The sequence below is a fragment of the Falco cherrug genome, chromosome 5 (genome assembly GCF_023634085.1).
Source record: "Falco cherrug isolate bFalChe1 chromosome 5, bFalChe1.pri, whole genome shotgun sequence".
In the NCBI taxonomy this organism is placed as follows: Eukaryota; Metazoa; Chordata; class Aves; order Falconiformes; family Falconidae; genus Falco; species Falco cherrug.
The window spans coordinates 16,897,196-16,919,072 of NC_073701.1; the positions used below are offsets into that span (position 1 = coordinate 16,897,196).

Sequence of the window (21,877 nt, forward strand, 5' to 3'; positions counted from 1 at the left end):
GCCAAAGTTTCAAACTGGAATGTGAATAACAGATTTTGAGAACTAAATACCAAATCAGCAAAGGCATGTGGGGTAGGTAGAAAACGTGGGGAAAGAGACCAATTTTCTTGTAGTCCAAGAGTTGGTTGCTCTGTTCCGTACACTAAATGCTGATCCCCTGCTGTGTGACCAGCTCCTTGCTCCAGCCCTGTTCTTACTGTAAGTGGGAAACAAGCTCATGAGGTTCAAAACTACTTGAGTTGCTGGTTTATTTTTTTTAGAGATAAGACAGCATTTTAAAGACTACCCCCAAATATTTTGTCAGCCTTTTGTTTTGCTTAGCTTAAAACCGCATCTGACTTTTCTCAGCTTTCTTAGACATGACCTTGTAGATTTGGATGATTCTGCTGTTTTTCTTATTAAAAAAAATAACAATGCACTGAAAACATGCGGTTTCTACTTCTTGAGTGCTAAAAAATACTCCTGTGGTATCAGAAGTTCTGTCTGTTTATATGCGGGTGGGGGTGGAATAAAAGCTCTCAGTCTTGATTTGAGCCTTTGGCTCTAGCTGTGCCAAACTAGTCTTACTAACCTGGTCCAGACCTCTTTTGGCTTAAATGGGCTTGGATTCACACCTGTTAAGAGATAGACAGTTATGGTGGCTTGCCTGGTTTAGAGCAAGGGAAACGCATTTCATGTGTGCTTGTGTCTATCACAAGAGGTTGCACTGACATTCTTAACCTTATTTTATTACCAATGTTTATTAATACTGTAATGTATATGCTATTATGGTAAAAAAGTTACATTTAAAACATTGAGAGACTGAAGTTCTGCTTGCCCAGAGTATTTGAGATTTTTTTCCATTATATATTCAGGAAACATCAGCAGTTACTTCCAGTTCCAGCTGTGAGCATTCAGCACATTGGCAGATCTTGGAAACTGAGAAAGTGAGGATGTGTGCTTAGAAACTAATAGTAATATATTTCAGTCACTTGTGTGGTGTCATGGAACACTTTATAGCAGAGATGGGGATAGCATCTAGTTCTCCAGTGTGGCTTTCAGGCTACCGAACTGTGATTTCACCCTCTTGCTGCCTGCAAATACATGTTTAATTCAGTTTCCAGGTTGCACAAAATTTCAGATGGTGATTCTTTTGATAGTATTTCTGTCACTTCTTCCCAGAGTAGGACATACCCAGATTTCTAGGTGAGACAGAGGTCACTGGAAAAGAGTTGCATGTGACAGTGTAATTGCAGAATACATCCAAATGCCTACAATCAAGGAGCTGAACAAATGTTAAAAAGACAACCTTAATTTTTTCATTGTCTATTGAGGGCTTGGTTTTATAACTTCAGTACAGTAGAGTTCTTTTTACACAATTCTGTGATGTTCTTCCGTAACGTGAAGAGGCAAAGAAGGAAAAAGTTGATAGTGTTCTGTGCCGAATTTTTTCACACACAAAAAAACCCGTTATTTCAACAGCATCAAGAAGGTCTGGGCACATTGATCCAGGGTGCAAGGTTATTGAACTCTCAGCGCTAATGGCATGCCATCAGTGGTGGTAGTAGTACATGTGTACATAGATCATATGTCAGAAGGGGATGAGACACTGACAAGAGATACAGCTGTCTTCTGCTGCTGGGGGAATGCAAGGACTGTGCTTCTGCATTACATCCTAGCTTCTGCAGGGGAATGTTTTCTATTAGTTGTAGACAGTTTTGGCTATGTTCCCTATCACAACCTCTGTTGCTTGCATAACACATCCCTTTATTTCTTACTGCCTCTCTTCCCTCTTCACCACAGCATCTAACCTTTAACTCAGATCCTCCGCTTCTTGGGGATCACCTCTTCTTCCTTTCCCTTCCTGCCCCAAAACTTGTTACTAGTTACTTTCCTTCTCCTCCTCACTGCTGCCTCTTAGCTCCCTTTGACTCCAGCAGCCTCTCCTCCTGTCACTTGTTACCTCTTTCTGGTTTAGGGTGCACCCATATCTGACTTAATTTTGAAGTGGCTTGTGTAGCTATTGCTAGCATTGTGGTAGCATGCAGATGTGGGTGAACTGCAACATCTGTTGGAGAAGCTAAATTAGTGAAAAAGTGAGTTTTGTCACCTTAATTGATGCAACCTACCATGCTTACAACATCACGGATATATTCTTAGGGGCCACATCTAGTAGCATTTGCATGCTGCTTCACATATGTGTAATCAAGTGGTGTTCAGGAGGATGGCTACAGCAAAGATCAAAGCCATTGTTTCGTTGTTTTCTCCTTCATCTTACAAGTCAAATTTTGAAGTGTGGGAGTAGCAGGGGTTTTGCTGAGAACACAGCAGAAATTTGCTGTCTAATTGGGATTTAGTGCCTGGTACCACACAGGTGTCTGTATTAAGACAGCAACCAAAAGCACGTCTCTTCCATGTGTTGTTAAATGTCTTACCTCTGCTCAAGAGCACTGAGGCAAAAGAGTTGCTAAATGTTGTTCTTATAACCAAGAAACATAAGCAAAACCCGTATTCCACCCTTCCCCCCCCCCCCGAGTCTTGTGGGAAATAATATTCAATTAAAACAGCAATGTTCATAAAACAAAGAAAACCTGCTTTAAGTAGGTTCTTGACATAAGAAGACGACTTAGACATGAATGATTAATTGAATGATTAGACATAAACAACTAAAAATAGCATCTAACAGCAGGAAGAGTAGGGCCTCTTTAGTAATAGGAACTGCTGTCTGTATGGTTTACAATGTTTTTATCACTGATAGCTGAACTGGCCTTGATTTGAGGTTAGAGCATGACCTAAGAGTCAGAGAACTATGAGAAAGGCATGTTTCTAACAAGATGTTTGGATTCCAAGGACTGACTCTGAAAATTAACATCAGAGGACTATGTTTGCTCTTTTTTGGTAATATTTTATAAACTATCCCTAACGGGGTGGGGGAGAAAGGATTGTGTTTTCTAAGGACTTGTATCCCTCCTACGAAGTTCACTCAGAGATCAAATTTAGGTGCTGAGCTGTTGGCCTGAACTGAAAGCCTATGTATACTGGTGTCTCAAAATAGCAGTTTCGGTTTTGTTACGTGTTTGCTTTCTGGGTTTTTGAGTGGGTGGTAGCTATTCTCGTTGTTTCAGAACATCCTACAAAACGGAGTACTGTTAAGCTAAGGAAAGCTGTGGTTGCTTTTCATTTGTGTCCATACAAAGAAGCTGTGGTCCACATTTCCCCTTCAGTCACACTTGAATGAACCTGGAGTAGCTCTGTGTTCGTCAGTGTGCATACCCAGATTTGCATCAGTGCAAAGGAGGGCAGAATTTGGTCCCACATGTGTTTCCTGAAGTCTGTTGGGGAAGGAAAAAAATAAAAGAAAAAGATGTTTACTATTTTGCAGTTGAATTTAAGGGACTATCAAGCCAGGTGCTTCTTGTCCTAATTCTAACTGAAGCTAGTGACAGCTAAAGCGCTCTAGTGTCGTGATGGAACTGCTTACGCTGCTGCAGGGCTAGGTTCACAGAGATTAGGAAGAAGAGTATGTGCCAGAATTCCTGTACCTCTGAAGAAAAGTCACATCATGAGCAACAGCACTGCAAGCTTTCTGAGACTGTGACCTTAAACTCACCTCAGCTTGATACTGTTATCTCCAGTGGGAAACACTTTCAGCTTCCAAGGTGTAAAATAGCACAGATAAGACCTGTTGGTCAAATTTAGCAACTCTGAAAAAGGATCCCAAGTCTCTTTTCTATTTGAGATATAAAATGACCAGTTCTTAAACTGATTTAAACTTCCCTACATTTTATAATCCCTTTTGTTGAAGGATCTGCAGTGAAAGTGGTTTGAGGTTCTAAGTATCCTTCTTTCTCTGAATTTTTAGTCTGTTCTAAGCTTTTTCTGACATTGTTCTTTCTTCTCTCCCTTCCATTACGTTCCTCTGCATTCTCTCCTTTCCTCCTCCTACCCTTTCCTCTGCCATCTGCCACTTTGCTTTTTACTTGCCTTCTCCTGCATCGTTTTGGTTTATCTTTGTGTTTTCATCTTGTTTCTTTCAGTTCCATAATTGCTTTCATTTTCTTCTCAGACTCCTGATGGCTTTCTCTGTTGTCCTCCTTAGGACTCTTCATTGCCCCCCTCCTTGCTCCCTTGCATTCCTCCCTTTCCATTCTCAATTCAGCTCTTTTTCACCTTTCTGTATTTTTTTTTGAAACACATGGATTTGTATACACTGTGATTTAATAGCTCTAACGCTTCCACTTACTCATTTGTCAGCCTGCTGGTTTAATTAAAGCCATGTGATAATTTCTCTAGTTCTGCAAATCATAGAAGTCTTCCATGACGGGCAAGAGTTGAATTTCTAACACTTAAAAATAAAGGGGGAGGGTGTGGGGTGGGGAGAGCAGGGAGGGGAGAGAAAGCATTGGACAAATACTGTTCTAAGCTATCTTTATCCATTTGCAAGAAACATGTACAAGGCATAATACGGGTTATTTTCCTTTTCACACTTCCTGAGTGTAGTTGCTTTTTGCTCAGAGGATGTGCTGTGGGTGGTTGTCGCACCCACTATCGCCTTTTGAAGACTGGCGTTTTGTGCACATTTGTAGGCTCAGGCAGATGGTCAGTTCGGTGCTGAGTCCATCCTCTGTGGATTTTGCTTGCACTCTGGGAGTTGCTGCTTTTAATGTTTTGATTGTTCTGATTAAGAAATGTCACACACCCCCCCCCCCAATAAGCAGTTCATATGTGTCTCAGTACTGATAATTTTCATATTTTCTTACTCTCTAATGAGCCAAGGTGTATTGTAGGAATTTAAACCTGGAGTGTGACCAGGGAGAGCTTCCCTTTGTTTCCATTTTGTAAAGAAAACTTGGGGTGATCTTCATTGCTTTAAAAATGTATATGAGCTGGGGTGGCAGTATTTCTTATCTTCTCCATCCTCACTTTGTGCATAAGTAATTGGAATTTTGCCTGGAAGATTTTGGGGCTATGAGAAGACTGATGAAACTGCAGAAGTTGAATGCATGGCAGTTTAGTAAGTGAAACTGGCTGATACTTTTAAGCTATTTGCTTTAAAGCTATTTGTTTACCTTTGATAGTGCCTACTTAATTAGTGTTCTCAGGAAGAGAAGCATTTATGTAAAACTCTATAGTAATGATTTAGGAACTATGACTGTCAGAGAATGTCTAGAGAAGTTAGAAGAGACAGTCTGTCTCATGAGCAGGTTGCTAGACTGACCTCCAGGAGGGCTGAGCTTTTTATCTACTGTGTGTGCTGTAAAGTTGCATTATAAATTTATGCCTCGGTTTCTCTTTTTTTCCTGTTTATTTAAACCATAGCTTCCCTGAGGCAGGCTCTGCTTCCCCCCTCCTGATGTTTAGGACCACAAAGCTTGAATTTGTGTAGTATCTTATTGCTGCTTTAATAAAAGTAAGTGCAAAAACCCCACGCAGCCCATGAGAAGACCTATTTTTAATGTATCTGGAATCTTAAAAAAAAAGCTTGTCTGGAAACAAAGAATACATATTTGTTTTAGTCTATAAATTGAGGAAAATACAGTTGAAATAATACTGATTTTAAAAGGTTTTGGTAGTTCAACTTCTAAAGCACTAGACTGCAAGTCAGAACTGTGTTATGCAGCATGGCTACAGACAGAGTTGCGTGGTGGCTGAGGTTACCTAGCACCTGCTCTACATTTCCTTTTCTTTGAGAACTACCATTAGGAAAAATTCACCCACCTTTGGAAGACAGACCTGCTCAGTAGTGACTGCACATCCGTGTACATCTTGCATTTCTGTGCAGTGTGCTGGCACAGTGCATTGAGACTTTGCATGAGGATGGGAAGCGGTGTGTTTACTCAAGTAGCAGGATGTGTGGGGAGTAACTGAGAAATGAAGACTGGTCCTATAAAAAAAGATGTTACTTCAGAGAAATGTTTCATGAAGCCTTTTGAGAAGGCATGTTAATTATAGTTACAGAAAATAATAACAGACTTATGTCTTATGAGCTGAAATCCTGATACTCAAAGTAAAATCTCCTACAACATACAGTACAATTTAACAGTACACAGGTGTTTTGTAATTGTGGTTTGTTTTGGACTTTTTTTCCTTCTCTGTGTCCAGGATATTGTAAAAGTTACGTGGGAGTTGTGTACTCTAAAGTTGTGTGATGCAGTTCTCATTGTAAATGTTCCCCTTTCAAATGCAAGTAAACACCTTTACAAGGTGGCTGGGTTTGCTTTGACAAAGATTTGCAACACTTTCTTGTAGGAGCAGCAACTCAGGGCTGCGATTAGGGAGCAAATCAGTGAGGACTTCGGGTCAGTGCCAAGGAAAGTTCTGCCACCGGTGTTGTTGTATGAATAACCTCTGCTGCTGTGAACAGTAGAGGAAGATCAATTGCCATGAAGGGAAGAGGCAATGCAAATAAAACTTGGTATAATGATGGCCAATATATGTGTGGCCGAATTTGGGGAACTAAAACCATTGCAGCTTAGCTTGTGGCTTGAGAGCCAGCACTGTCACAAACTGCTAGCTCGGGGGATGCAGGTGGTGGGAGGAGTGAGTGGCACAGTCTTATGCTAGTGGTTTTGGCAGCACTAACATCAGATAGCTCTGCTTAGCTGGGCCTGATTGTAGTTGAGAATGCTGCCTGTTTTACTTCAGGTAATGAAAGTTCATTTTTACTTAGGGTAGGGAAAGCCAGTTTTCACACTATCCCTTCCCTTTCCTGTTGTGTTACAAGAGATAACATGAATTTCAGTAACTCCTCACAGACTGGAAGAGGTGGGCATATATTGGAGGATATATCTCAAAGGAGCTAAATCTCCTCGTCCTCCCTGTATGAAAGAGTAATTCCATTGGACTGACAGTGTTGAAAGTGAGAATACTATCTGCCTTGATATGTAGCATCTTCTGCAGAGAGGTTGAGAGTTTGACACTTGAATTTTCACTCATAGGGGTGGAACAGTTAGGAAATATTTCTCATCACATGTGTGATAGGTGGGACTTCCCATACCTGCTGTTGCGGGTTGGAGAGCTGGAACAAGTCTTGGGTAGTTAGTAACAGCAGGTGTTAAACTTGCTATGGGAATTAGACAGCGAGTAGAAGAGCACTGTAAAACAGAAACTGTCTGCTGCTGACCTGACTTAGTGGTTAAAAACAGACCACGACGTAAGGATAGTTCCCTATAGCTTCCCCTGCTGACATTTTTGTGACAGCAATGGGTGAATGACAAGATTACACTGTATTTAAAAGTGGCACTCAAAGTTGGTAAATTCAGCAGGGTCACCTACACATTGATCCATTAAGTGGGACATGTACTTAGTGTTGATATTGTGATTGCTATTTCATAGTACAGCACCTTTGATAACAGAGATGAGGGTGACTATACAGTGCTGTTGGAAAGAGACTCTTCAGAGAAGGCAGCAGGAGAGCTGAGGGCAGAGAGGACTGTTCTCAAATTATTCTGTGCTGTGTGATGTGTATGCCTTTAATTGTGTGGAGTGCGATGGTAAATAAGCACTTCATGTTGCTCACATGGAGCTAGAGTGTTTGTTCTCCTCTTTTCCTCTTTCTTTTCTGTATTTTTGTGAGGAGCACTGTCTGTGCCATACACAGTGCAATGTGGCTTTTCAGTGGTGTTGCAGAGTCTCTTTTTTTGTGGGAAAGTTGCCTGATGATTAGAGAAGTGATGTTGCTGATTGACCAAACTGGGGTGTCAGTGCCTGCAAGATGTGCTTGTGGGATCAGAAGAGGAACTCTTTCTGTTCTTAATCCAGCCCTAGGGTGAAACCTCTTCTAAGTAGGATACATTGCAGCTATTACATGGCTTGAGCTTGTGCTGCAGTTGGGTGGCTGGCAGTCAGGTATGACTAGTTGCTTCCCTCCCATCTCTGCCTTCCTGAGACCCTGACATGGAGCAGGGAGGAAATTCTTCAGAGGTTGTTCTCCTCTGGGGGTGGATTAGTCCTCAGACAGTGCTTGGCTGTCTGTGACAGTTAAACATGGAGAGCTCATAGTTTGGGACAGACCTTCCTTTGATATCTATAAATTGCAACTCATGCTGGGGAAGAGTTTCACGCTGTAATACATACGCAGTCCTGTATGTTCTCACTAGTCTCAGCAAAACTCTGATTGCTAATTAATACTTCCCTGTCCTTTCCTCTGGCCAGTTGTGGGGTCTGAAGGGAGAGATACTAACATTTGCTAAGTAAAAGGTCTTTCAAGCCTAGCTTTTACAGCAAGTGATGAGTGGGACCATGCAAGACTAGGTATCATTTATCACTGTAAGTTAGTTCGGTTTGGATGGATTGTGAGCCTCTATTTCCCATCTATAGAACTGTCACTGGCCCCCAAAATCCCAAAAGGTCTTGAGTCAGGGAATTTCACAAAATTTAGTTTATTGCCAGATAACATTAGTTTTCAGTTACTGATTCTGGGGTTGGGAAGTGAAGATTAACAATTGAATAAGCGCTTAGGGAAGGAAGCATCCCTTGGCTTCCCTCCAGACACATCTCTCCCCCTTCCCGGTACCCAGCCCCCTCACTGCATGCTGCATGTGGTCCCCATGGGGATGCAATGGGGAGGAGATGAGGGTGGGTGTGTTGCAACTCTCTTTCATTCACTGCTTCTTGTTTGTCACTCCGTGGCTCCCCTGCTGGCTGCAGTCTCCTCAGGGAGTACCCCCTGCTCTGTTGTCTGCTCAGCCACCCTGCTCGGGCAGTTCCTGTGAGCAGCCTTCCCTTCCTCCTTAGCCATTTTTCATCTGGTCTGTTGGGTGGTGGTGATGTTCAGTTTGTGTCACTTTGTTGTTTTCACTGTTACTTTTTTTTTAATCTTGGCAAAAGTGCTTACAGACCTGAACACCATGTTAATCTCCTTGGTGGCTTGCAGCTGCATGCCCATGCAGTTGTTTCAGCAGAGCCAGAGGCACCGGGGCAGCTGGGTGTATGGCGTACAGAAAGCAGGACTGTTTTTTCAAGGTTTCCATGCCTTCAAACAGTGCATCCGTAATGTGCTGCAGCAAGGAGTGCTAATAAGGCAGCAGGCAGTTTTGCATATGGCAGGCTCACAGCCTGGGACTTTTACAGGGAGACTGCATGGAGTGGGCACATGTGGGGATTGAAGGCTTTTGGTTCAACTCGGATGTTCTGCCACCCTGTTTATGGTATCGTTGTCATTAAGCTCTTTGGTGACTATGTTTAAACACCAGTAGCTAGGCATTTCTGGAAGAAGAAAACCAACCAAAGCATACTTACAAATGAAGGAAATGTCTTTCAACATTATTTATGAATGTTTCTTTCAATCTTCCACAGACTGCCTTTTCAAGGTGTGTCCTATGAACCGATACTCAGCCCAGAAGCAGTACTGGAAAGCCAAGCAAGCTAAACAAGGAAACCATACAGAAGCAGCACTGCTGAAGAAACTTCAAGTAAGGGACATCTATACTTGTAATCTTATCTCAATCTGCAGACTGTAGAACTACAATAGAATGAGAAAGAATAATAAATGCCTTGGGAATCACCGTCATGAATATTACTATGCCAGTGTAGCAACTTTATATTTTCCTTACTTTCCTACCTCCTGATGGGCATTTATTGCCCCTGTGCTCATTTTTGTCTTACTTTGGGCTGGGGGTTTTGCCTTTGCTTTAAGCAAAATATTGCTTTCAGAAGTTTTATAAAATTAAAATGGAGTTGTTAAAATCAGGAGTGAGACCTGGTTTAAATCATGCTATTTTTTGCAGATGTCCTTTCCAGGAGTCAGGTAAAGGAGTGGACAAAGAGATGTTTTCAGTGCTTTAGTCTGGAAATTCCTCAGAATTGCCGTTATCTTTGCTTTCAGTCTAGGTGATTCTTCCTTGAGCCATTGGGCAGATTTTGTTTTGCATTAATACAGTGTGGATGGAGCAACTCCTCTGCCTCTGAAAAAGAGCTGGCCTGATGTTATAATTTAGTGCATAAAACTAAATGAAAACAAGGTCATATCAAACCGGGTTGATAGTTTCATGTGCAGTGGAGAGAGGCTGTCGGTGGTTCCAGTTAAAAACAGCAAGGAGGGCACATGGTGTGTGGCTAGAGCTAGCTATACAGCAATTAGAGCTAGGAGCTGAGATACTGTTCTGTGGCTGTGTTTGACCCAGACTATTGTGCTTAGCCTTGATTTTGCAATGTGTGACCTACTAGCTTTGTTTTGTTGTATATCAAGTAAATGTATGTATACGCAATGAAAAACGCAACAAGTAAAAGGAATGGTGACAGGGAGAGGCTAATCATAGGCCATTCTTTTTCCTCTTTCAGGATGAAATAAAGCACCTGGAATTACTTTTCTTGCTTGAAAATTTTTAAAATAGTATGCATCTCGGGTGTGATCCATAAATTGTGACTGAGTTTCTATTCTAGGTAATGAAAAATGGGAATCATTACACAGGGTCTGGGTGATTATAGTTCAGAAAATCATGCTGCAACAGGATTCAGGTGCTAGTATTTTCAGTGCAGTGATGCTTGCAGGTTGGAGGAAGCATTTTAAATGTGATTTCATTTCATTTTTACACTATCTGTTCCAGTAGCTGAGTACAGGTACTGATATTGTAGAGTTTAAAGAAATAATCATTCTCTTGCAGCATGCAGCAGAACTGGAACAAAAGCAGAATGAAAGCGAGAACAGAAAGCTGTTGGGCGAAATTGTAAAATACAGCAATGTCATACAGGTAAACCTATTGAAATCCATCTGCCTTTTCTCAGAACCCAGAAGGAAACAGTTGTTTCATTTCAAGGTTACAGTGAAAATGAAACTAACCACAGCAGTCTGGATTGTCAAGGGTCAGGTAAACATAACGTGGTGAAGTTTACAATATTGTGTTTTTCTGTCTGTTTTAAAGCCTACCAGAAGTGCTGCATATTCATATTTAAATAATATGTCATAATATAAATTTTATATGTAATTTCTGCTGCTGCAGCTAGAATCTGAATGTAAATATGTATCTTTGATTTTCAAGATTTATTTCAAAATCATATTATACAAGTTCTGTGCAGCTCCTTTTAAATCACTGAAGTAATTTGTACATCGTGACATATAAATGAGACAGAAGTTATTTTCTTAAGTGCAGTACAACTTTCTTGTAATGGATGAAATTCCTGAAGGTAACTCTATTAATGGACCCTTGCCCTACTTGTGTAGTATATGCTGTAAAATTGAGTGCTGACACATTTCTGTCAATGTGAGATGTAGCATCTGTTTTACTAAACTGCAATATATTCTGATAACTCTCTTCTAGTTTTATTTTGTCTGTATGTATGTTATGAAAAATCACTACAGTGTGAAAGCCTGTGCCTCCTCTTTTGATTGAAGGGAGAAAAAGCAACAGCTGTACTGATTTTTTTAAATTACTATTTTTTCATAGCTATTGCACATAAAAAGTAACAAGTACCTCACAGTCAATAAGAGACTGCCAGCTCTGCTAGAGAAGAATGCTATGCGGGTATCTCTGGATGCTGCCGGGAACGAGGGATCCTGGTTTTATATCCAGCCATTCTGGAAACTGAGGAGTGAAGGTGACAATGTAAGTGGAAATACTGAATGTGTAAGAGGGAGAAGACAGACAGTGATTTATTTGCTACTGGCATAAATCATAATGGATTAAGTTCAAAAAAAATGTATTTTAAACAATGCTTGGGACTATTAGATTTTATGTGTAACTAGAAAGTATTACCAAATTATACAGTCTGAAATCTGAAATGATGCTACATTCATCTGAGCCTCTGCTGACCTGTGTTGGGGCATTTTTGCTAAATCCACCTGTTGTGTGCAGATTTACAGAACTGACAATAAGTTACAGTTTACACAAGAGTAAAAAATTATGTTGTTAAAGTTGGTTTTTTTTTAATATTCTGGGCAACATTTTTTTCAAGAGGTCGGCAGAGAATGTCTGTAGGAAATACATCAGGTTTCTTTAAATCTGTATCCCCCTTAGCATGAGTGGCATCTGTGATTGGAATTGGGTTGGATAGTCCGGTGGGTCTTTTCTGGGAAGGTTTCAGTAAGAGTCTTGTGTGTATTGGTAAGAGGAAAATATGTAGGAGAGCTTTTTGCTGCAGATCGGAGAGTTGCACCATGAGATCAAAACTTCGTTCTTCATTGAATTAGCTATGGCTTGGGTAAGTGCCTGCTGTGGAGAATTCAGACTGGCCTCTGGGAAGGCCACAAAGTGAACTTGTATTGTAGACCTAGCTGGGAATGTTTGGCTCTGCAGTAATCAGGGAAAGAGCCCTCTCAGGATTACAGACAGGAATGCCTGTTTTCTTGTGTATTTTCTCTCATTAACTTTGTGGTTACCCAGCTCTTGGGATGCTATCCAGGGTGAGTGTGGTTGCTTGCAGCTCCTTTTGGCAATCTGTTGTGGGGACGGGAAGGACTGCGTTCCCAGCTCCTGGTCAGAAGTCCCTAAAGTCATAGTCTTTCCCTGTTCCACGCAGTGATCAGAAGGGTATGTGAAAAGTTACCCTTTTCCCCAAGCCTGTTGCAGAGAAAAGCAGCAAACATGAGTAGCCCTCTGGGGCACCTCTGCATGGCTTTACAGCTGGGAAAAAAGAAGTGTTGTGGATCAGACATTAACCTGGTATTCTTTTCCCTCTTTATAAAGAAAAAAAAGAGTGACTTACAGCTTTAAGCTTCTGGCTTAATTTCTTACAATAACATCAGGTCAGCATCTTCTTTTCTCATGCCCTAATGCCTGGAAAATAAGTACACGTTATGCTCTTCAGACTGAGGACCTGGGAGTTCCCAGACTGTGATCTGCAAAGCCATCCTGTGCGCTTACAGCTGAGAGCTGCAGAAAGATCTTAAGCCTCATGAAAGTCATCCTCAGTACTACAGAGGTTTTGATTCAATTTTACACTGTTTTGGGCACATAAGAGTTTGGAAATGGTTTTGCTGTTCTAAAAAGTTTTCAGATCATCACAGTGATTGCTGTAGTATCCTACTCCACAGACCACCCTCCTAGTTTGTTCCCTGTGGGGCTGTGTTTGACAGGCTCTGAGCTACAAGGGCCATGTGGGAAACTGTCAGGTTTGCTCCTAACTTAATAGCCTCCTTTGGAACCTGCCTGCTGCTCATTTTCTGGCACCAGGTGTTGCCTTTCAGAGCTGGGAGCTCACCATTATATTTTACAGAGAGAAAGTCTTGAGACCCAGTTTTTTTCCTCCTTTCTACCAGCCCTAAACAGATCTGATAATCTTCTTTGCAGATTTACAGTGCCGAACATCAGTCCTTCAGTAGTTTTCTCCTAATTGCTGTGGCACATTTCCACACTTTCAACAGTTACAGAAACTAGGCAGCTGTTGTAAGGGGGACAGGGGTAGTAAGCAATGGGGGAAATCCTTCATTTGCCTCTCACAGATGGAGAGAAGCTCCAACCTTGCACCTACTCCTTCCCTCTCAGTTACTCCCACACATGTGCCCATTATAAGGCTGGTTTCTGGGGGACTCATCTACAAAGCACCTGATACTATTTAAGCTAGGGCCGCTTTATCCACTCACTAGCTTAGCTTTTAAAGGACTTTGTTTTTTATAGTACTTTTTTTATTCTGACCTCTCAGTGCATGGAGATAGCTTGGTATATCAGGCCCTTATTCTGTTTGGAAACTTTGGGTTATTTTTAAATTATCAGTTTCTGTGCTATAATGAGGAAATTCCCTAAGAAAACACTACTGCTTGGATGACTGCTACTCTGTCAGAAAACTGAGGCAAAGTAGATGCAAATACGACACACATACCAAAGGGAAAGAAGTCTAGGGGAAGCTGTGACATAGAAGGTAGTGTGTGTGACTCTTCTGGTAAGTCATTACAGTTGTTTAGCCTTGTGAAATATTTTTAAAATTATTTCTGCAAAGGAGGGTTGTCTTAGCTTCATTAGTAACTGATTAGTTATGCAAGTCAATTAAAGTAATGAAAAAATATGGCTGAAGATTTACAGTAATTGGCATAAGTGTGATATTTTATGCAGACTTTTATTAATCATATACCGGCTTTAATGGAAGATGTGACTGATTAAGGCTAGTGCTGGTTCCAGTTTGACAGAAAGGCAAAGCGTGCACTGATAGCAGGATTAGCTGTGTGGGTTGCATTTTCAGTTGTCTGCCATTCTAGGGGTTTGAAAGCTTGATCTTGCAGCATGCCGAGGAAGGTGGTCTTGGACCTGGGGAATGCCCAGACAACTGCTTGGGAAAGTTCTGTTAATCCTGATCTTTGAAGTATCAGCAGTGCTGCTGGCAGATGTGGTTATAACATAAAAGCAATGGCAAGGGAGCAGCAGAGCCTTCTGTGTGGCCGATAACCTACTTGGATAGCTAGTCCAAACTGAAGTTGTGGCTACTGCATCTTCACAGCTAATGTAACCTTTTGTGACTGTCTGTCTTTGTGATATACTATACCTCTACTAGATTATTTGTTCCTACTTCTTGATCATGGTGTAAATGTAGCTGTCAGGGGAGGTTACTGAGTTTATATGAACGACAGAATCACTCTGATGCCAGCACTGATCCCTCACCCAGAAGACAGAATGCAGTCAGCTTTGACTGTGGCTCTTCCCACTCTCAATGTATCTCAGTGTACCCTCTCCACCAAGGCATGGACAAGTAGGGTTGCATGAATTTCGAAATACTTTGTGCAGGAAGAACTCCACTGCATCCAAGACTGAAGGACCTTGTAGGTTTATCTTGAATTCAAAAGCTGATTTCTCATTGGCTTTGCTATGAATTTAGTAATTTTTTGGAAGTTTCTTATCTGACCAGAAAGGGCAAGAGTTTTATTAAAGAAATCAGGAATTACATCCTCAAAAGCTGTGTTTTCTTGCAGCAACTTCAGCAAATTCATGTTTATATTTAAGGAAGAAGTCCCAGAGACCTGTCAAACTATTACCCACTGCTGGTCTACAGCATACTGTGGCCAGCTGTGCCCAAGGGTAGCTAAGGAAGAGGAGAAAGAGCTGATATCTATTTTAATTTTGCAGAGCAAAACCTTTGGAATACATTGCTGTGTCTTCTATAATCTCCATATAGTACAATTCTACAGGCAGACATATGGGCACATGAGCATGTGAGTGCTCTGCCTCCAGTGTTTTGGGTATGCTGGGGCATTATTCGGAGCCAAAAATCCACTGTGTTAGGGGATGGGAGGAACTTAGAAGAGCAGACTTGCAGCTTGCCCAAGGCAGCCATGCATATGAGAACAGGATTCCCTCTTCACTTTGCTTTCATTTTCTGTACCACTGGTGGAGGTTGTATAGGAGACAAGCGCAGTGAAATTGCCTCTGTCCCTTCCCTCCCAACCACCTATGGAGGTCTGAAGCAGGAAGAAAAAGAAGAGCGGAAAAGAACACAGGATATCTCATTGCTTCTGTGGCAGCTGACAGAGCTGGCCAGCATGGAGGGCAGGCAGGTTACTGAAGTGGACCTGGAGCAGAGTAGGAGACTGAAACAGGAACCATGACCCCATATAACAGTTCTTCCCCAGATGTGTGCCCACAGCAGAGTAGCTGTTTACATCTCCTTTTCCCTGTACCTCCATGATACTCAGGCTTGCGTTTAAAGGTACCTTCCCCCTGCTCCGCCGCCCCCCCCCCCCCTTTTTTTTTTCCCTTTTAAAATAAGATGCTCAATGATGTGCTTTCTTACTAATTAAGTTGTTACAGTCCTGGTGTACTTGCAGTAATTTTGAAGTCCTGATTCCACTTTGCAGGATGCAAACCTGATGGTTTTTGATTAATGAGTTGTCTGGTCATAACTTCTTAAAATGGGCTGTAAGTAATGTCTGTGTGAAGCATGGCATGCAGGAATGTATTGCATAAGTAATGGTAATGTACCTTAAAGGTATCTTGTCATTATTTTGGTTCCATGAGTGAACTTTTTCTCACTACATGGATCAAATAGGATTTCTATGTGTAGTCTGAGCATGATGACACTGTCTTATCTAATGTTTATTTTAGCTGTGTTGGTAAAGAACCGACAATCTTCTTTTTCACCTCTGCAGTAAGTGGGCCAAATTCACCTGCGTTGAAGTTACGCGAGGCTGAATTGGGCTTTGCTTTTTCATAGAAAATGTGCTAATCAATGCAGAAAGCATTTCTGTTTATTTGTGTTCCAAAAGAAAGCATGGCTTGTGCAGCATTTCGTGTAACAAAAATCACATGTAGCCACTTGTCTTCATATGTGTGTGTGCCAATTTTAAACTTTATTTTAATTATCCTTGCCCCCAGCCCTGGTATGAACTGAATTTTCCATATGCATGTCTCAAGCACTTTTTAGGTCAAAGATATTTTCATATATTGTTTTTCCCCATCTATATAGGTAATGAATTGCAAGGGCATGGGAATCTGCTTGCGGGGAGTCAGCTAGGAATTCCTCTGAGAGAAGATCTCTCAGCTGCTGTACCTGCTGCCTGTGCTGAGCTCCAAACACCATTTAGGGAGTAAGAGCAGAGGGGACGGAGTATATTTGCCTCTCTGAAGTCCCAGTGATTTATGTTCCTTTCCAGATTGCAGTCATACAGTCTAAATTACAGAACTCCTGAGCCTGTCATGACATTTGCCAGAAGATGGCCCACAGAGCTGGGGAGTCACTGAGCTAAAGAAATCTTGTCACAGGCAAATTTTTATGGCTTTTGTGTAATGAAAGACACGTTGATGGGAGAAGGTTGGCTGGCAGCAAGGGAGGGAAAAAGAGTCTTGCTCTCCGACTACAGATTATTTTCTAAGCTTTCTCTGCCTTTTGGCTGGCAGTATATATGGGATAAAGAGGAGTTAATGTAACTTTTAGATTAACTGCACTGCTCTTGGAATTTGTAGGTTCGTATCTATTTCATGATCTCGAGTTTTTGCTGAACCAGGTGACATGCTTACTGAGAATGTGAGGATTCATTAATGTGAAATCTTGAACCCAGGCAATTGCAGAGGCACAGGTGAACAGAGCTGGTGTGTGAATTGTCTGCAGATGTATTCACGGAGTGCCATTCCTAGAGCATGCGTTTGAGTCATTTTCTAAAAATGTAACATTACTTCATTTTTTTGGATAATTACATAGGTCTAAATTGCATTTTATTTCTGACTTCCAGGTTGTTGTGGGAGATAAAGTTGTTCTCATGCCAGTCAATGCAGGGCAGCCTCTACATGCCAGCAATATTGAGCTTCTAGATAACCCGGGCTGCAAAGAGGTGAGTTCAGTGGAGGGAGGAGGGGTAACTGCTGATCTGACATGTATTATATGTTGGTCTTTACTGGTAACCAGAACCCACCATCAGCCTCATGCCAATATTAAACATTGGTTCCAGCTTGGCCTCAAAAAACCAAGATGTAATATACTTATTCTTGGCACAGTTCTGCTTGGCGCTAAAAGCTTTGTGAGGTTTGATTAAGTATATGAAGCTCTCAGTGATGTAGGAGGAAGTCCTCTCCCAGCAGCTCTTTCAGTCATCTTTGGTAGGCTGTCAACAGACAGAGTAGTGTTTTGCCCACTGAATCTTCTCCAACATCAACATCATTATTAATAACACTTGAGAGCTTCAGGACCCATGTTAGTAACGGTAAAAATTGGTAGCTAAGCCATGTCCACTGCCACCCTAGATGTGGTACGGTCTTTTAGAAGAATAGAATGTCTCAAAAAGAAAAGAACACCCTTTAAGACTGTAATTGTGGGGTTGTTTTGTTTTGTTTTTCTTCCCCCTAAAGGTAAATGCTGTCAACTGTAACACAAGCTGGAAAATAACTTTGTTCATGAAATTCAGTAGTTATCGAGATGATGTACTGAAAGGAGTAAGTATGATTCTCTTTAATTGTTTTTTTGAATCTGAAAAATCATGCTATATTTGACTGTAGAGAAATATTACATGGTGAATAAAAGAAATGAGGACTTTATGGAGTTGTTGAGAATCCCTCTCTGCTGTCCTTCAACAACCAGAATATTTTTCCTTTGTGTTCTTGTTTTACTAAGTGAAATTGTTCGGATTGTACTAGCTTCCAGCCCCTTTTCACTCCCAGAGGCAACTGAGTCCATGAGAAAAGATGAAGTTCAAACCCAGAATGATGAGGGCTCTGTACAGAATAGCAGTGACACTTCAGCTTATGCCAAGGTGCTAAAAGCAGGTCTAACAGGCTTGCAGAAGGGAGTCGGGCATGAAAGATGACAATAGCTGTAATAAGACAATGTTGCTTTAAATGCTGAGGGATGGCACAGCTTCACGCCTCCAGATCATGCCCTGAGATCATTTACATTTTCATTTTAAAGAAATAAATTTGTCCTCACTTGTACCTTAATAAGTCATTATCAACTGGCTATTTTTCAGCAGGTATCAAGGTACCAACAGTTTTTGAGGAAGAATTTGAAAGGGAAATGTGTAACTCATTTTAGGGATAATGTTTCAGGGAGAGGCAGGAGGAAGCAAAAATGATGTTAGCAGAAAAAAACAGAGAGGGGGCATTGGTTTTGGTTGCAGACTAGAAGACGTGAGTTAATATGATAGAAAAATCTGTTCACTTTCCGTAAATACTAAGAGAGATTAGAAATAAAAAATCCATTTAGTAATGTTAGCTAGAATTAAAAATCACCTTTAGGTTAGTTGTTGCTCACTCTTCATTGCAGTGCTGTGGAACAAGTTTTCACAAAAGTGCGTGGGTATCCTGCAGGACTGAATTATCTCATTTGATTTCCAGACTCAGTGCCGTGATTGTGTGCTCTGCACTTGGTAGCTGCTTCTACAATAGGAAACTAATAAATATTTTCTTCACATCAGCTATGTTGACATCACTGGAGCTAGTACAGATATAGAGGATGAGTCTAGCAGCTTTGCTGCACCACTTAATAATGTTTCTTTTTCATGTTACTTTAGGGAGATGTTGTTAGGCTGTTTCATGCAGAGCAAGAGAAGTTTCTGACTTGTGACGAATATGAGAAGAAACAACATATTTTTCTTCGTACTACATTACGTCAGTCAGCCACTTCTGCAACAAGTTCTAAAGCACTGTGGGAAATAGAGGTATTATTTTTTCTTTTTATAAATATTTTAGGCCCCAAAGGCCAGGGTTCAGTAAAAATACTTTACCACAACATGAATCATTCATAGCCTCTTGATACCATCATACACCTCCCCATAACTATTATTATTTTATGAAGTGGTTTGTGTAGGATGAACACTGAAGAGATGCTTTATTGCTCTGTGTGTGGAGAGAGGATGTTTTCTTACTATATTTACCTGCACTAAAATGATGAAGAGTCAAATCCAGACTTGATGTAAATGTGCGATTTTTTCAAAGCCGGCTGAATGACACTCATGTATCTGGAGTTCTGAGTGTTTATATTTGACTCCATGTGCAATATGGAATATTGAAATTCATCACTGACAAGAAATCTCACAAATGTGATCAAGTCCATTCTTCTGCAACAGGGCACATCAACATCTGTTTAAAGTTAGGCTGAATAAAGGTGGTGTTGCTGAATGGGGGTGATTTTGAAAAGATGGCTAGCAAATATATTTTTGTTTAACTGAGGAACACTGGAAATGGATATGTCTCAAACCCTTGCTCTTCTGGTAATGTAAACCCTACACCCAAAAGTTTTTACATGTTGATCAAACTGCATTTAGAACAGAGCTCCTCACTCAGACATAAGGTTGATTTTTGTCTGAGTGAAGACTGTATAGAATAGAGTATATTGCACTTGTGGATATTTGAGATTACTCCTTAACAGAGACAGAACTGCTAGGTTTGAAGGTAGTAAATGACCTACAGCTCAGTCAAGGGGAAAAAAGAAATAACCTGGGATATTTTATCACTTGAACAAAAATTTATCAGAAGCCCCTGATGTTGTCGAAAATAGAGCTGATGTAAGCGGTGAAACAATATGAGAGATTTGAGTTTTGCTTTTAAGTAGTGCCTATGTAAGTGTAGAGCAGCCACACTTACTTTCTTGAGCACCTGATTCACATGATGTCACTTTAAAGCAAAATTTGGCTTATCATATTTGCAGGGAGTAGATTAATGAGAACATGGAAAGTAATAGCAGTAGTATTTTGTGGCACCTGGCAAGAAATAAATGTAACTAGTTGTTATCTGTTGTGTGAGCACAGAATTCCTGTTTGTGGTAGACTTCGTAATTATGTAGTTTACATATATTTATTTGCAACAACCTGTAGGAAATGTCAGTGATTTAAGTATGATCTTGAGGACCATGATTAAAATCTGTACTTCTTCTTTTAGGTTGTCCATCATGACCCTTGCCGGGGTGGGGCAGGACAGTGGAATAGCTTGTTTAGATTTAAGCATTTGGCAACTGGAAACTACTTAGCTGCAGAGGTAAGAATGTGAATTAAACAAGTGGTTGTGTGCTACCTAACCAAGAACTATACGTGTCCTGCTAATTCAGAACTGCCATAGTACGTAGGTCCACGATGTAGGTCTCTGAAAAGATCTCACACCAGGTCTGAATGGGGAGAACTGGATGTGCATTGCTGTGTCATGCTGTATTGCTATAGCCAGGGCTTGCAAGGAAAATTTTCTGAGCTACTAAATGCTAGTAGGTGAGTTCAAGACAGCATCTAACCTTAATTTCAACTGTGTTGTTTAATCTTGAATCTGCTGTTGTCATGGCAGCCAGGGCAAACACCAGTGTTAAATATCTACCATATTTACACTGAAAATCCTTGAATTCATTTATTTCTCTCTCTAATTTGCCCTTGTTTTTTGGATTAGGGTGGTGATCAGTCAAATATTCTTCTTTTCTGGCTCAGGCAGCCATATACAGAGCAAAGCTTTTAGAGTGCAATTGAGTGCAAAGTAATCATTGAGCTTGATCAGAGAAGTCTCTTTGCAAGCAGTAGAACAGATACTCTAAACTGCTCTAATTGAGGAGTTATCATTCCTTTTTTTTTCCCCCACAGGCTCTAGACTTCCTGAAAAAATGTTTCTATGGTGCTGATTTCAGTTTATTTATTGATCTCTGCCAGCCAGAGTGGGGTCCAAGGCATCCCTGTGTTGCGTAGAAACTTGAGGAAGGACAAACTTGTGTATCGGTGTTGTGACCATTGGTGTTCTGCTAGTGCATTGTGATTATAAGCAGGTTACAGTGCTCTGCTGTTGCACTCTTGTCTTTTGACTAAAATTTGAATAAAGAAAAGTCTAAGGTAGTCTTTGCTCCTTTTGGTGGAACAAAAGGTCTGAGAGGAGAAGGAAGATTTTCCAACTTGTCTGGTTATTATCTGGTACTTCATGTTAAGGCAAAATAGTGTTACCACTCCCCCAAAAAGCAGCTTTAATATTGTTTAAGACCCATAATTGTCCTTAAAATAAAACAGTGCTCTTGACAAGCAGCTGGAATAGAGCAGGTAATACCAAGTTTCTGAAATGGGACAGTCTTCAGTTTTTTCCCTGGTTGCAAGAAGCTGTGAACTTTTTAACTTGTATCTAACCCATGTTAGAACTGGTTTGTGTCCAAGGTGTATCAATGGAATGAAGAGTGGGTGTTTTTCTACTGATTTAGTTAAGTCTGTGTAGGATTGTGTCTTTTGACTTACGCTTGGAAGTATGAGTGTGAAAATTTACAAGAGCCAGTTATATATCACTATATATTAGGGAATCCCTGAAAAAAGACTTGCTCTAAATGAGTTGAATTATGTTTACATCAGTGCAACTTCTGTGTGTGGACAGCTCCTTAGTATTACCAGGCCGCTGATTTCGCTTTCCAGCTCCTGTCTCAGCCTGCACTGATTTCAAAGTAAGAGCAAACAGGAGCTGTCAAACCTTTATGTATTTCTAATTACATCAAAACCAGTGTAAAAACAAACAGTGGACCACCAGTACAGATACTAATATTATTGTCTATCTAAGACTGAATGTAATTTGGATCTTTTCATTTGTTTTAGCAGTAGCTCACA

General features: G+C 40.8%; 1 protein-coding gene across 3 annotated transcripts in view; it reads left to right on the top strand.

Moving 5' to 3' along the window:
- The window catches only part of ITPR2 (inositol 1,4,5-trisphosphate receptor type 2), a 268,243-nt gene that overhangs the window by 32,612 nt on the left and 213,754 nt on the right, over positions 1 to 21,877 (top strand). For all 3 annotated transcript variants that reach the window (XM_055712925.1, XM_055712926.1, XM_055712927.1), the window contains 7 exons: positions 9,277 to 9,392; positions 10,584 to 10,670; positions 11,364 to 11,522; positions 17,069 to 17,167; positions 17,682 to 17,765; positions 18,839 to 18,985; positions 20,205 to 20,300. In XM_055712925.1, coding sequence (XP_055568900.1) covers positions 9,277 to 9,392; positions 10,584 to 10,670; positions 11,364 to 11,522; positions 17,069 to 17,167; positions 17,682 to 17,765; positions 18,839 to 18,985; positions 20,205 to 20,300 — 788 coding nt within the window. The remainder of the gene's footprint in view (positions 1 to 9,276; positions 9,393 to 10,583; positions 10,671 to 11,363; positions 11,523 to 17,068; positions 17,168 to 17,681; positions 17,766 to 18,838; positions 18,986 to 20,204; positions 20,301 to 21,877) is intronic.